This window comes from Triturus cristatus, chromosome 9 (genome assembly GCF_964204655.1).
Source record: "Triturus cristatus chromosome 9, aTriCri1.1, whole genome shotgun sequence".
Classification (NCBI taxonomy): domain Eukaryota; kingdom Metazoa; phylum Chordata; class Amphibia; order Caudata; family Salamandridae; genus Triturus; species Triturus cristatus.
Genome location: NC_140592.1, coordinates 1,036,991,523 through 1,037,007,239, shown reverse-complemented (window position 1 = coordinate 1,037,007,239; position 15,717 = coordinate 1,036,991,523). Strand labels below are relative to the sequence as shown.

Genomic DNA, 15,717 nt, shown 5'->3' with positions numbered 1-15,717 from the left:
TTTTTTCACCCCCAAGTGTTGGTCTTCCCTTTACTAGCTCTCCTTTCTTTCTTTAATTTCTCTCCTTCCATAGCACTTGCCAATATCTAACCTCTCTTCTCTTAGTCCTCCATTGCAGTTATTTCCCATATTATGCGGTCATTGCGTCTGCGTTGATGTGTTTCCCCTATCAATTGTATCTTGCCCTCTTTACCACTGACCAAGGCCTCATTTCATATATACATCATTTTTATTTACTGACAAAAACAGCACAATCAAAAACTAGAAAGACATTTTGGATATAAAAAGACTCACCAAACCATACTATCATTAAACCCTGCAAAATAATACATAAGAAACGAGATTACCCTCTTTCAGAAAAATAGATTGGTATATGTCTAAAAGCCTGACTACTACACTTACTCCTGTTTAGAGCCCAGTTTATTGATGGTTAAGCAGGACATTACTTAAATATCCCATAGTTGATTACCTTTTTTATAAGAACCTAGAAGCAGGGCACAAGTCCTAAACAAGCATTGAAAATGCAATACGTCTCGCCTTTGATTAAGTTAAAGCCATTTGCGTTGCTATACAATGCCATTAGCAAAGCAAATAGCTTTAACTTAATCAAAGGCGAGACCTATTACATTTTCAATGCTTGTTCTTAATTGGGCACAAGCTGAAAGCGTGGCACTGCGACGGGAAGACGCACTGGGTCTGCGCCAGACCCCGCTGGCAAGAGCTTGGGATGCTATGCTCAGGGACTTACAAATACCCCGTCAGACGCCCCGCTCCCCTGCATCGGACATGCCATCTGAACCCAGTAATCACTAATACACCTAACGGGAAGGCCCTCCTGCGCCACCACTGCACTTCTACTCCTATTACGCAACAACCCGCGCAATTCATGACCAGGTGAGGGGCTGACAACCAGAGCTCTAGAAGCAAGCACAGGTGCACAGTGAATAGCTTGGGCACAGAACTCGATACATTTGGGGATTTCATGACCCCAATTAACCCCCCAGTCCCTTCCTCATGCACATCCGAGTCAATCTGAGGCCATTAAGATAAACAACCCTGCCCCGTCACTACACCTCAGCCCCACTTCCAATACAACGGCTGTAGCCTCGCTTGGTAGACAAGTAGTAAGACAATTTGTTCTCCTGATTTGTTGTTGCCTCATCCCTATAACTCATGTTCTAAACTTGATCCATGACTGCATGTGTATTACCCCGTTTGTAACCTAAAAAAAAGTGAGTAAAGAAATGTAAACAAAAAAAACACAAAGATCCCAATTTGAATTTTACAATCTAACAAAATGTATCCAGCATCAAACCTCCTCACAAACCCCAAATATGCCTTTTCTTCAAAAGCTCGAAGCATCGTAAATCACATTAACAATGTTATTCACACAGCCTTAGAGTAAAATATTACCTCCAAATATGGTATGCCAATAGGGGCATATTAAGTCCCAAGGTAAGCCACTCCGCAGCACAGAGAAACATGACACAAAAGAAGGCATGGATGAGGTACTCGGGAAGAACAAGCTGCAAAACAAAAGGCCACATTCATTTGAGAAGCAATTTCTTTGATATGCTGAATGTTTGCCTCATCATTACAATGTGCCCGTTGACACGTGCAAACATACGAACATTTAAAGAACATGAAAACAGCACGTGGTTTAACACGAGTTAACAATGCAAACACCTTTTCGACCCAAGTAGTTAAAAATGTATGGATGTCATAGCACGATATGGTAGATACAAGAGAAGTGAAAGCACAGGAAGACACACTTAACTACACAAGGCATTTATTTAATCACTGTAAGCCATATTATCAACTGCTCTCCTCTTGTCATCGTGATAGATTAGATCCCCCGTCTCAGAACCAGTGACAGTTCGACTGGAAGGTTTAGCAGAGTGTGACAGCGGTCGTGGCCGCCGGCGTCTGCGGCACCTTTTCACATTTTCCAAGTGACAATGATGCCTTTGGAAAAAGTTTTGTTGGGTACCACAGGTCTCATCTGTTTATTATGACTCATTAGGAGAAAAACAGTAGGCCTGACTTGTTTATTGTGAAAACCATATGTTAAAGCTAACAGGTTTTTAAAGGTGGACTGCTATTTAACTGTGTTAAAGCATATAAAAAAGGTATTTTTCACAGAACCTCAGAGATTATCATACTGGACAAGCGTTTTGGTGTTGGTTGCCCACTGACAAACCCTGGGGTACAGGAAATGCACTGTGATAATTCTTAGCACTTCTCAGGAGGGTTGCATTTTATTTTGCCAACTCTCATTTTGTATAGAGTTGCAATTGAATAACTATGGCTGACAGTTTGTGAGAAAGTGGCTCTGTATATACTTTTCCCTAATAGGTACAGGGTGTACAGAGTCCACAGTCCCCAAGGGTTTGGCAGAGGCTAAAGTTAGATATAACCTTACTCTGTAAAGTGGTAGCTTGGTCGAGCAGTAAGGCAGTATCAGAGGACAGTGTAAAGCATTGTTGTTCACACTCAGTCAGCAAATGGTCTCGCACACTCAATAACTGAACTCTAGGCCAATGGTTTATATATAACAAATATATGCTTGTTTTATTTTAGAACCAACGATTGGCATTAAAATATACTTTCTCAGAATGAGAAGCTTTATATAAATACTTTTGCAATATGCAGTTGACTTTTGTAAACAGTTTCAAGTGGTTGCAATAGGCAACACTATTTTAAACACAACAATGCATTGAGCTGAAAGGAAATTTCAAGTTATTTGCAACAGATTACTTTTTGGATTACTTTTGGAATTCCAGGACTGGATCCTAGATTCAGTCCTGGGTCCGTACTTAGAATCAAGTGATGAAAGTCGACTTAATTACTGTGATGATTTTTAAACAATATTTAGCTATTTTAAAAGTTGACACTTAGAAAATATTTCAGAGAAAACAGTCAATGATTCCCTATGGAAGAAAATTCAAGTTGCAGGTACAGTATGTTCGTTACTTTTGTAATCCAGTACTGGATACCTAGACTCAGTACTGGGACCTTTATCCAAAACAGGTAAGTAATTACGTTTTCAGATATTATACGATTCTTAAAGAATATTTAAAGATTGCAGAAATTGACAGAAGAAATTTCACAGAAAAACAGTCAATGGTTTCCTATGGGAGAATATTGGGTTACTGGTAAGTACAGTTGTAAGTATTTTCCAGAGTCAGTGCTGGGCACCAAGATCCAGCACTGGGAGCTCACCTAAGAGCAGGTGAGTATTTTCATTTTTGTTACTCGGCTGATTTTTAGTGAATATTTTAAGATTTGAGAAGTCCACACTTAGAAGAAATTTCAGGAAAAAGCCAGTCAATGTTACCCTATATTTTCGAGTTATCGGTTTAAAGGTAAGTACTCGACTGGCAGAGTTGAGGTTCTGGGCATAGACTCAGGGGTCCCCAAGGGCCAGGTAGGTACAGTTGGTTCACCCTCAGCGACTCTAGGGCAGCCGGGTGCAGAGAGAGTTAGGCCCAATGTTAGAGTGTCAGTCCCACCTAGCCAAATCTGTATTTCTCGGTAGTCCTTTTCCCCTGTTCTGCAAAAGCCTGGGAAGAAGGAAAAAGCTCAGAAGATGTACTTTCCGGGCTGAAGGGGTGTTTTAATACCTAATGGTCTGTAGACTATGGTTAACACTGGCTTTCCGCCAGGGCCACCAAAGTAGAATAAAAACTACCCATCTCGGCTAAAGAGGGACTGCTGCACTATGAAAGACATGCAGTGACTCTACTTGTTGCTTTAATTTCTCCCTGATGGCTGGAAACAAGTATAGGATCTGTAGTTTGGTTCTGCTGCTTTGGCTGGGAGAATGGAGAGGCAGTAATGACCGGAGAGAAAAGCAGAGAAGCTGACCCAGTGGAGTGTAGATTATGCAGACATCTTTAGAAAGCGAGATGCCCCAGAGCCATAAAGACCAGTAGTGCATTAAGAGGATTAGAGCACAATTAAAACCTGGATCCCTGACACAAACATACTATCACGGGCTCTGTAGAAGCCCATATTTGCTACCTTTCATCTTGAGAAAGACAGAGCGTTTCCCCCGTTACTTCACATCTTAATGTAGTGTCCCTAAGACAGCAGTCAGAGACCCACATTCAGGAACCATTAGAACCATTCCCTTATAGACTACTGTATCTCCAACACCGCAGTTAACTGGGCACCACAACTTTGGGAACTAGTTATTAGTCCTCTTGAAACATTACCGCTGGCTTATGAAGGTCTCATATTCCTTTTGTATGAAAGCATTTTGGGTTTCTTTACTTTAAGTATTAGCCCTGCAGGTTCTAAGCCAACAGGGCTGTAGCGTCCAGTTACCTAATCTTGCTCCTGGGCTGTGGAAAAAACAGTGTAGACGCATCACAGCTGGCTCAACACACTGTAGCAAGCGTTATTTTGCTAGAATCACATGTTTTACAATTCCTAAGCATCTGCAACACTTTCATTTCCTTTGCAGGCAATTTAAAGGATCCAGGTTGGGTAATTAGAGGCTCCAAAGCCAGCACCGTCCCTGAGCAGTGCCCTGTAACCATGGACAGGTGCTGCCTCTGTACGATTACTTTAGATGTGATAAAAGAAACTTTGCAATATGTGGCTAGGAAGGAGGAGCGCCATTACTACTGTGATGTAAATATCTATGATCACTATTGTTTGCACCCTAGGAAGTTAGGGTTTCATCTAAAGCACAGGCATACATTTTCAATATGTATGAATTAAATGTACAAAGTACCACAATTGGAAGTGTCCCTGTTAATTTTTAGTTTTCATGTTGGCCTAACCAGATTACTTTGTGTCACAATTAAAACTGCAACATCATTGGCATAGCAGTCTCTGTCCCAAATCTGAAGACGCCTGAACAGACAACTTATAGTCCATATCCTTCATGACATTTTCATTTAGCTCTCATCTCTGAATGAGATCTTTCTACACCCACCTACGTAATGTTTTTCTTAGAACTTGTTCTACTAATGTAAATGTGATTCTCTTTCGCCAAATGCCACAATGTAGAAGCTTATAGAATGTGAACCTGTTTGATGTAGACTGAGGCTGTGCTGTAGGTTATGATGAAGGCTAAGACTTTTCACCCTGCAACAGATGGGCATTGAAAGCAAACCTGACCACTCTCAGTTCAAGTTGGCCTAAGCCTCTTTTCTTCCTTGCTCCAAACTCTGAGGGCTGAAAATGTATGTACCATGAAACATGATGTGTTGATGTACAAAATACCTGGTTAACAGATGCAGAAACTCCTATTCTGCATTGTTGGCCAAGTTAGAAATATTTTCAGACTTCAAATAAAAACTTATGTTAACAATGGATTGTTCACAAAACAAAGGTTGACCATTGTTTACATATGCTAATGTTAACAAATAAAGTCAGTTAGTGTGTGGTCAGAAATTCTCAGCTTATTCTGTTCGTCTTCGTCCGCCATTGAAGAGAGTGTTTTAGGCAATGAGAAGACAGAAATTACAAGGTAGATACCACCATTCGTGTCTCAGTTCATGTACCTCTGCATGGTTATGGGGCACGTTTGTGTGTGCACGGTCTTCATTGCATTGAGAACTGATTTTAATCTCCTGCAGAAATCCATTAGAAGCTTTATAAGTACAGGTTTGAATACTGGCAGATCGGCGCAGGTTCTAGTAACTCTGAGGTGCCATTGATTTAAGTGAAAATAACACCAGCTATTGAAGCATTTTCAGGCTTGGATGACAAAGTGCTAAATAATTAATCAACAGGTAATCATAAAATATCATTTTTGGTAGTTATGAATGACTTACATAAGAAAAATTGAATATTGGCTGGCTAGTTAATATGTATACACAGCAAAACTTAAAACTGCATTTTAAACCTTTTGAAGAGCTATTGTTAAAACATTTGCAATTTTGCAGATAGTTGCATTCTACATATATGAAAAATGTAGGATGACTAGAAACACCTTAACAAGTATTCTAGAATTGAATAGATTCAAGTATTTCTGCAGAAAAGAAACGTATCTTGGTCAAAGATACCTCATAAACAGAAAAATGCCAAGTGGAATTGGTGTGATACCGATACTATCAATTTCACATAGACACACGCCGATTGATTCTTTAGGAAACGTGTACAAGTAATAATTAACATTTATACCTTTTATACCTTTTCTGATTCACATGCATTACTGGTTGAGAGGTTGTCTTAGACTTAATACACCAACATTTCAAATGACATGCCAACAGCAGTAATGAACTATTAATTAAAATAGATGTTTTTAACGCATACATGATAAGCAAATGAAAATCTTTAAAACAATGACTTCATGTTTTAGCACTCATTCATATATTCAAACTGGGATATTAAACATTGAAGCATGTCCTTTTCCGGTTTGCTTTGTGAGAATGGAGCCAGTAATGTATTCATGTAAGTATTGTAAGAACTTTCATCTAAAAAAAAAAAGTCTTTCTGTGGCTAATAAAAAAAAAAAAAAAAAGTAAGATTCTACAGTGTGTCTGATGTAGAGCAATGTACACACATCAATTAACTTCTCTGATGGAAATTCAAAATAACTGGAAGAAAATATTAGGACGGTAAGGATTGGCATAACCATTTAAAATCAGTTTCTCACAAAAATAATTGCCACTTTTATAGGTGAATATGCAAAAACATTTTCTCAGCTACCGAAAAACAAAAATAAAAACATTGTAATTCATGAATAAATGCAATGCAGCCAGTTTTATAACTTTCCCAACTTGGAAGGCGACAACACAGCACTGATAACCAACTGCATTTTACCACACTTGCAGAAATCATAACAGGGTTGGCTTTAAAAATACTGTGATCTTTTGAACTTCACATTTAAAATAAGACAAATTATTTTGCTTGTAACATGCAAAAGTTGCGACATTCATTGCCAGAAACTGCTTTAAAACATGCAGATCAATGGTTTAAAATGCTTTTGTGAGCTTCTTTAATGGCTGGGACAGTGCAAACAGGGATACTTGCACTCACTCCTAACCATGTTTTAGAAGTAATGCAAAGAATATACAGGTCTTAAGCAGGGAAATCTGTCAGATGCAGTGCAGTATTTTGCAATGAAAATGCCTTTAACAAGATTACAAACCTGCTTATTTTTAATTCAGTACTTAAAAACCAATTGTAAGCATATAACAGCTTTCCCACATTTCTCTTGAAGGCAAGCAAAATAAAAATGTCTGCAAAATAAGAACATTCATGATGCTGAAATATGCCTGGGCAGGCAGATGAAGAAGCACACTTTACAAAACAGGTTCACGCAGGGAAACAGATGTTCCTAACAAAACACATATTTAATGGTTGCATGTAAACAAAGAACTTAAAAGCTGTACACACCTTGAGTGCAATTTTGACTCTTTTAATCTTTTTGAGCTTTTCAACTGTCTTTGAGCCGACAATGTAAAAAGCAGATTGAAAGACGAATGTTAGTGTGACAGCTGACAAGGTCATAAAGAAAGAACTTAATCAGAGTTTATTGTTTCACAGTGAGATGTTAGTATTGAAAACCAATTATTGATCCATATAAAAAGGCACGAAAAGTTAAGACTAATGTTAAAATCGTTAGCAAATACACATGAAAAACTGTTCAATTACTTACAGGGTTGAGGGTATTACACTGGTCTATAGGGTTCTTGTAATCAGTCTTCAGTTCATCAAAAGCAATAATCTAGAAAACAAAACAATTATGATTTCACACTACAGTCTGAGTAAATGGTGACAGTCTATTACTCTTTCATCAGCTACAACAATTCATGTGGCAACATTTGGCAACTTTCCTCATTTATCTGCTATTGTTAGTACCAGGAGTCAAGTGTCGCCACCCTGGCACATGAAGGACAGACATGGCAGTTGATACAGATATATCAGATGTTCACCACACATTGCAGATACAGCAATGGACTGGTTGAGTCTTAGCAGGATAAAATAACAAGACAGTTGATGAGGGGTATGAACAATGGGTGGGGCTTTTTGTGTGAGAGATGGATTCCAGGCCCTTCAGGAACAGGGAGTACATAGTGTATATATATTTGTGGTACCTAGGCTCGCAAAAATTTACATGATATTGGGGCTGTTCTAGTCACTGGGGCTCACTTGACCAGCCATTTTTCAGGACCACCGTGTGGGGGTCGCATTCTTCCTCCTACTGTTGACATCTGGTGAAGCACCATCGGTAAGACCTGTTTCAGCCTGCAGCCTCTGAGGACTACCAGTCCCAGAATCTTCATTGGGAGCCGCACCCGAGACCAAGCAAGCCATCAACTCAACACTACTTAAGCACGCTCTAGTCCCGTGCTGTGGGGGCTGTGGTGTTTGTGTCACCTGGGCTTGCCTGACCAGCCATTTTACAGGACCACCGTGTGGGGGGGGGGGGAAGCATAATTCCTTCTACTGCTGATATCTGGTTAGGCACAAGCAGGAACAGCTGCTGGGGACTACAAGTCCCAGAATGCTCATTGGGAGCCACACCCAAGACCAATCTAGTCATCAGCCCAGCGCTACTTAAGAACACAGTGAATCCTGCAGTGCAGGATGCATCCAGGCCATGCCTGGGCTAAAGGCAGGCCAGTCTGCACCCATCAGAGACTGAATGAGGCTGGGCTGGGCAGGGCAGGAACCCACACCCCACCCCCTAGCGTCTCTGTGACTTAGGTGAGTGTGTTTTTGCTCATTTTGTTTTAATAAACCACTCACATCTTTTCGGATGGTGGCCTACTTGATCTTTGCCTAAACTTCACCTGTATCCAAACAAGGAATTTATTTAGTACACTCAGATGGGCCTCAGTCGTGAGCAATTTATAACATAGTGAGGGACTCATGGGCAAATGTAAGTGTGTTGGAAGGCCCTTGGCAGATACCCCTCCCGCTAAACCCACATCAATAGACTGGATGCTGCAGAGGGCAATAGGGGTTGTATTACCCAAAATTGAGCTGGAGGAGAGAAGATTACTCTTGGGCTCCAGTGCGCCTACACAATTATCGACAGGTTTACTTGAGCCAGTTGCTGCAATTGGTTCTCCGGAGGCCCAGATTAGCATGGGAAACAGGGTTTTCAAATAGCTGTCCAGTGCACAAAATGGGGTTCCTCTTCCTAAGGTATGCCATGAGGAACTCCAACAAACAGTTAAAGACCAAGGAGGACAGTGCGGAACAAGCAACACAAGTGCCCAAGTTGACTCTTTACCTAATACCCCTGTATCTTTTCAGCTCCATTGCGCAATTGCTGGAAGGGGTTTTGACTTACAATCATGCCGGAAGGATGAACTGGTGGAGGAGTTGGTTGACAGAGTCATGGTTATTCTGTGCACGGAACTTGCACCTATTCTGGTGCGTTTAGCGGCAATTGAGCAAATGCTTAAAGATATTCCAAAACCACATAAATAGGAGCCACTGTGTCATTCCATCTTACTACGTTTTATAGGCACATTGCTTCGAGTTGTGATAACAGAGGTTCCTCTTATACTGAATTTTTCATCATTACCAATAGACAAACCATCATCAGTTAGACAATGCATTCCAGAGGGTCATCAAGGGGAACAACACTGCCAACAGGAAAGTAGCAATGGGCGACTTGGCCTGATGGAAAAGCACAAAGACACAAACTACCAGTCATTAATCAACCCTCTGCGTCCTGCCCTTATGTGGCGATTTTATCAAGGGTCCCAGATCTGTGTGAGGGCCAGAGAGAAACGCATGAAGACCTAGCTAACAGATGTTTTAATTAGCCTGTAGGAAATAAGAATGTTCCAGGCTCATTGGCATAATATACTTTTCACAAGCAGGGTGGAGTGGATTGCGCAAGGTCAGGTTGACCGTCTAGGGGACTGTGTTATCAATTATAAAGACACTACTATGGTTCAAAAGTTGCTTTTTGATGATGTGCAGATAAAGGAGCGAGTGTCAAAAATTGCCCTTTTACCACTGGGTTATTTTATAAACTTAAATTCTATGTAAGACACGCCCACCCCTTACAGTTGTTGCCACAACTGACCCACCCTATAGCACACCCCAATGGCGCAACAGTGCTTATAGTATACCAGTCACCAATCATTTTGAGGTTCTGGTGCACGTTGATTGACTTGAGGGCTCTCAGCATACTAGCTCCCCTATGGGGGTAACTGAAGGTGGCCAAAAGGCTGGGCCTCTCCAAAAGGTGGGTGGGAGTATGGTACATTTTACCACCCAGACTACCAAAGGCAGGGCAAAACCCCTTCAACACTGTGTGCCCCATGTTAAACCCCACGTCGGTCCTATTATAGAAACTTGTATAGATTGCCCATCTCATCCTCATGTGGTCGCTATGCGCCACAATTCAGGCCCTGTGGATAGTGCATTGCCTATTATAGTTGGCTCACCACTATCATTTGAAGACCTTGCAACTGCAGTTTTCGAAGGCATGTATGGTTAAAATGTAACAGGTAAATATAAATAGCTATCCTTACCACAGAAATGCATACACCTTACCACCCAATTGCACCCTAAACACTAAAAAAAAGCCTTTTCCACCCTAAGCCCTTTTATTACCCTTGTCACCCAAGACCTCATACCCACCCTAAAGCCTAAAAATACCACTCCTGATTAATTGTGGCATGTGCCACTTATACTGTGAGCTATGTTCTGATCCGGAATTCAGGGACAGAGGCTTTATGCTGCCTAGCTTACAGGCAGGTACAGTGCAGTTTCCAATAAAATAACCATTTTAATCTCCCGAACTTCGTGTTTTTTTGGATTTCAACACCGACGAGGATCTAGAAGTAGTGCTGGCTATCTTTTTGATGGCATGGATGCGGTACAGTCTTCTTTTGGATTTAGCACTTCACTACAGCGTGTTCTGCGGTTTAGTGAACTCATTTTGGGATATTTGGAGCATTTTAGGAGCATCGAAGTCTGCATAGATTCAACATATGTACACTGAGTAATGCCGCTCGAGGAATTTGATGCTGCCTTACCGCCTTGGGGCCAGAGGAATTGGCATCATTTAAACTTCATCCAGCAGCCGTTTGTTTTCACCACATGGCGAGTCCTGAGAGCGTGACACTACTGCCTGTTGTGTTGTGCCTGTGACGCAACAGGCACGTTGCGTGAGGGTCAAGTGACCCCAGACTGAATAAAAAGGGTACGCACAAACGTACGCCTGTTGGGCTATGGACGGCGATACCCACGAAACCATACTCCCGTCTCCTGTGGTTCTTTCAAGCCCCCAAAGCTCCCTCGTGACTCCCCACTCGTGTCGGAGCCGGCTAGTGACCCGTGCACTCACCCGACAACAGCTGGCGACGAGGGTGGGCATGCCCTCTCCCTGCACCGTGCGGCGGCCGCGAGTGTCCTCTATCGAACTCCCGGTGCGCTGTGCCCTGGTGACCCTGGTGATCGGTAGGCCCAAGCGGAGCATCTCCTGCGTGCTCCGGACTGTTCCTGGGAAGACGAGGTGAGCCGCTGTGGTCGGCATTCTGGCCCACTGCGTGTGAGGCAGTGCGCGGCTAGATGCTGCAGCGGGGAGGCGTGCGCCCGTGAGCACGCGCGAACACATGCTCCTGCACGTCTCAAAGCCGAGTGCCCCTGAATAAACGGCTGCGATCGGCAGTCCGTGCTGCAGACACCGCACCTCGTGCAGGCGAAGTGTGAAGGTGAAGTTTGAAGGTGAGGAGCCCCTGACGACATTGAGGCGCTGCCAGAGGCTGCTCTGTGTGTGGGGAGTAGCAGCTACAAAACACAACACAAAAAAAAAGGAAAAAGAAAATACTGGGGGGCTACAGGAGGCAGGCCTCAGCACATCAGTGTGGGGGGGGGGAAGAAGGAGTAATCAGCTGAGTGGAAGGAAGTCCTCACATCCTCCACAAGTGCTGAGGACAAGACAGCGCACAGGGCAGTGATCACCATAGGACTGGTGAACCAGGGTGGAGATAAGCGCCTCAAGGAAAGCACAGTATAAGGCACAGGGTGGACAACCATGTCGATGATTCCCCCGATAGAACCAATCATAGTGGAAGGGTCCCCATCATCACTCGCGCCAAAGTGGAAAGACTGGGTGGACCGGTTAAAAATCTTCTTCGAGGCCACCAAAGTCCATAAGGACCAGAAAAGAGCCATGCTATTACATCTAGGGGGCAAGGACATACACAATATCACCAAAACACTTGCAGAGGCAACGCCAAAAACCCACCATACCTTGATAAATGCTCTCATTGGATATTTTGAACCGATGGCTAATCAAGATTACGAACGGTCTATATTTAGGCAAGCACGCCAACTGCCAGAAGAGTCGCTGGACACTTTCCATGCACGGCTCAAGAACCTAGCATCCACGTGCGGATTCTGCAACGAAACGGAAGAGATTAGAGGACAGATAATCCAGGGCTGTGCGTCAGCCAATCTCCGTGAACGGATTCTGGAGGAGGCTGGAAAGTCGTTGACCAACATATTGACCCTAGGGCGAACCAAAGAACTGTCCAAGGCACTTGCAGCTCACATGGAGGCGGCCCTCCAGTCACCAGTTAAGACAGAACCGGTGAATGCTGTAAAAACTAGGCCAACGACCAAGCGGAACAAGAAGGAAACAAGAGCTGCGCCCTCAGGACAAGGAAGAAGCTGTGGATACTGTGGAGCGCCACCCCACAAAGCGGCTGAATGTCCAGCTAAAGGGAAGAGATGCTCGGGATGCGGGCGATTTAATCACTTCGAAAAAGTTTGCAGGTCCAAGCGATATCGGAAGCCCCGGCAAGAGGTCAACACACTACCAGAGGGAGAGAGAGAGAGAGAGAGAGAGAGAGCATAGCGACATGGACGATGACGAGGAAGAAGAGAGGGTAATACACAAAGTGCACATGATCGGGACGACAACCCGAAAAGCGCGACGGCTACCCCAGTGCAACATCCGAGTGGGGCACCAAGATGTCATGGCCGTGGTTGACACCTGCGCCACGGTCAACATCATGGCCTCTGCCTTGTACGAGAGCATGTCTTCGGCACCCGCCTTACACCCATCAGCGATCACAGTCTTCGCCTATGGCCAAGACACACCCCTGAAGATACGGGGCTGTTTCAGAACATCCATCCCCCATGGCACGAATTCCCTCGACAAATGTGTACGTTACGGAAGATGGGCAAGGCATGCTACTAGGATGCCGTGCTGCGGAAGACTTGGGAGTGGTGACCTTTGCATTTGGGGTGCACCAGGAGTCGATTCAGCACATTCTGGCAGAATTCTCGGAGGTCTTCGAAGGACTTGAGAAATTTAAAGGCTAAAAGATTCATCTTCACATCGACCCAACAATACAACCTGTGGCTCTACGCCACCGCCGAATAGCCTTTCACTTGCGTCCTCTGGTGGAAGAAGAGTTAAAGAAGTTAGAATCAGCCAGCATCATTGAAAAGGTGACAGGGCTCACCCCGTGGGTCTCCCCGATAGTCGTCAACCGGAAGCCCAAGCAATCAGGTGCCGTGAGAATCTGTGTGGACATGAGGCTACCCAACACAGCCATTGAAAGGGAACGTCATATCACCCCGACTATAGATGATTTGATAGGAGAGATGGCCGGGGCATGCTGGTTCTCCAAGTTAGATCTAAGATCCGGTTACCACCAGCTAGTGCTAGATGAAGCGTCCCGCAACATCACAACCTTCTCAACCCACGTTGGTCTTCGAAGGTATACTCGCCTGAGTTTCGGGGTGTCCAGGGCGGCAGAAGTATTTCAGAACATAATACACAAACTAATCATGGACATACCAGGAGTCATCAATGTCAGTGATGACCTAATGGTGCACGCCAAGACCATCCCGGACACAACTCACGTTTGACTCAGGTCCTTCGCCGACTGCAGGATGCTGGACTCACTCTCCATAGGGAGAAGTGCGAGTTCCTAAAAATGAAGCTGCAGTTCTTTGGGTATACCTTCTCCACAGAAGGAGCCAACCCAGACCCTGAAAAGGTCAAGGACATAAAAGATGCCGTCGCCCCACCAACGTCACCGAAGTCCGCAGCTTCCTTGGTATGGTAAACTATTGTGGGAGATTCATCCGCGACCTCACCACACTTACTCAACCACTACGGGACCTCACAAAAGATTCCACTCCCTGGAAGTGGGGCCCAGACCAAGCCAAGGCATTTACAGACATCAAGGATGCACTCTCAGAGGCGGCTACACTGGTTTTCTTTGACCCTGGGAAGATGACCTCAATAGCCGTAGACGCCGGTCCAATGAGGTTAGGTGCCGTTCTATTGCAGAGACAACACCGGGAGGAGGATTGGGCTCCAGTAGCTTTTGCCAACCGATCCCTCTCAGAGACGGAACAGCATTACTCCCAAATCGAGAAGGAGGCCATTGCCATCCACTGGGGGTGCCGTCACTTCCATCTCTAGGTCTATGGCAAGCCGTTTGTATTAACGACGGACCACAAACCCCGCGTAGCTCTCTTTTTAGGTACTTCCACAAAACCGCCACCTCGGATCAAAAAGTGGATGTTGCAGCTACATAATTATAACTGCCGGGTTGAATATCAACCAGGGTCCAGAAACCCTGCCGACTACTTGTCACGTCACCCAAGAGCAGCCACGGCCCAAGAGATGGAAGATGCTGCTGACACTGAGGAGTATGTGAGGTGTGTCACAGCCCGGTCTTGCCCTCTCCCACTCTCCATGGAGGACCTTAGACAGGAGACCAACAAACATGACTGTCTGCAACGGGCTCAAGCAGCTCTAAAGAGTGGCAACTGGCAGAAGGCCAAAGACGAATGGAGAATATTGACAGCAGATGCTCAGCGCATAATGGACAGTTTATACCACGTCCGAGATGAGCTCACCGAAGATGCCACAGTATGTTTATTGAGAGGACATCGACTGGTAATCCCGACGGCTCTAACAGCCAGAGTTGTCCAGCTAGCCCACATCGGGCACTAAGGCATGGTCAAGACAAAGTCCAGGCTCCGAACCAAGGTATGGTTCCCTCTCATGGACGAACTTGTGGAAGCCACGGTTCGCTCCTGCTCATCATGTCAAGTGACTGGAGATGTCCCTCGTCCAGCCCCAATACTTGCAGAACCAAGGCCGCGATCACCCTGGTCATGCGTCAGCTTAGACTTTGGCAGTCTCTCCAACGGTCGCCACACATTTGTGGCCATCAATTGTCACTCCAAATACCCAGAGGTAAAGATCATAGCAGCGCCCAGTGCCACTGAAGTGATCCCGAAACTTGAAAAAATCATGGCCACTCATGGCCTCATACAGGAATTGAGGACCGACAATAGGCCCCCTTTTAAAGGACAAACGCTAGCCACATATCTAAGCACACTTGGCATCCGCCACCGGAGAATTACCCCAAGATGGCCGCAAGCAAATGGGGAGGTCGAACGATTTATGCGGACCTTAAATAAAGTGATACGCATTGCTCATGACAAGGGTCAGTCAGTGGAGTTAGCCATTTTCACCTTTCTACGAAGCTACCGCCAGACACCCCATACCACCACGGGGGTAGCCCTTGCACATCTCCCCATGGGGAGAGTGGTCACGGATTCCATTCTACATCACCCCCAGTGGCGCCCAGAGGTGCCGGATGACGATCAAGTTGACTCGAGACGCCTAAAAGCTCATGCTCAAGTCAGCCAAAGGAGGCGGGCGCAACCCCTGCTGCTTGAAAAGGGAGATTTGGTGCTACTCAGAAATCGAATAACCAGTGGCAAATTCAGATTGCCCTATGAGAAGGA

The 15,717-nt window shown here is 44.6% G+C and overlaps 1 protein-coding gene across 1 annotated transcript in view; it reads right to left on the bottom strand.

Moving 5' to 3' along the window:
• Positions 1-15,717, bottom strand: part of CNIH1 (cornichon family member 1) — a 117,712-nt gene that overhangs the window by 57,070 nt on the left and 44,925 nt on the right. Inside the window, exons 2-3 of the mRNA XM_085626833.1 lie at positions 7,619-7,687; positions 1,414-1,526 (exon numbers count right to left, since the gene is read on the bottom strand). Coding sequence (XP_085482959.1) covers positions 1,414-1,526; positions 7,619-7,687 — 182 coding nt within the window. The remainder of the gene's footprint in view (positions 1-1,413; positions 1,527-7,618; positions 7,688-15,717) is intronic.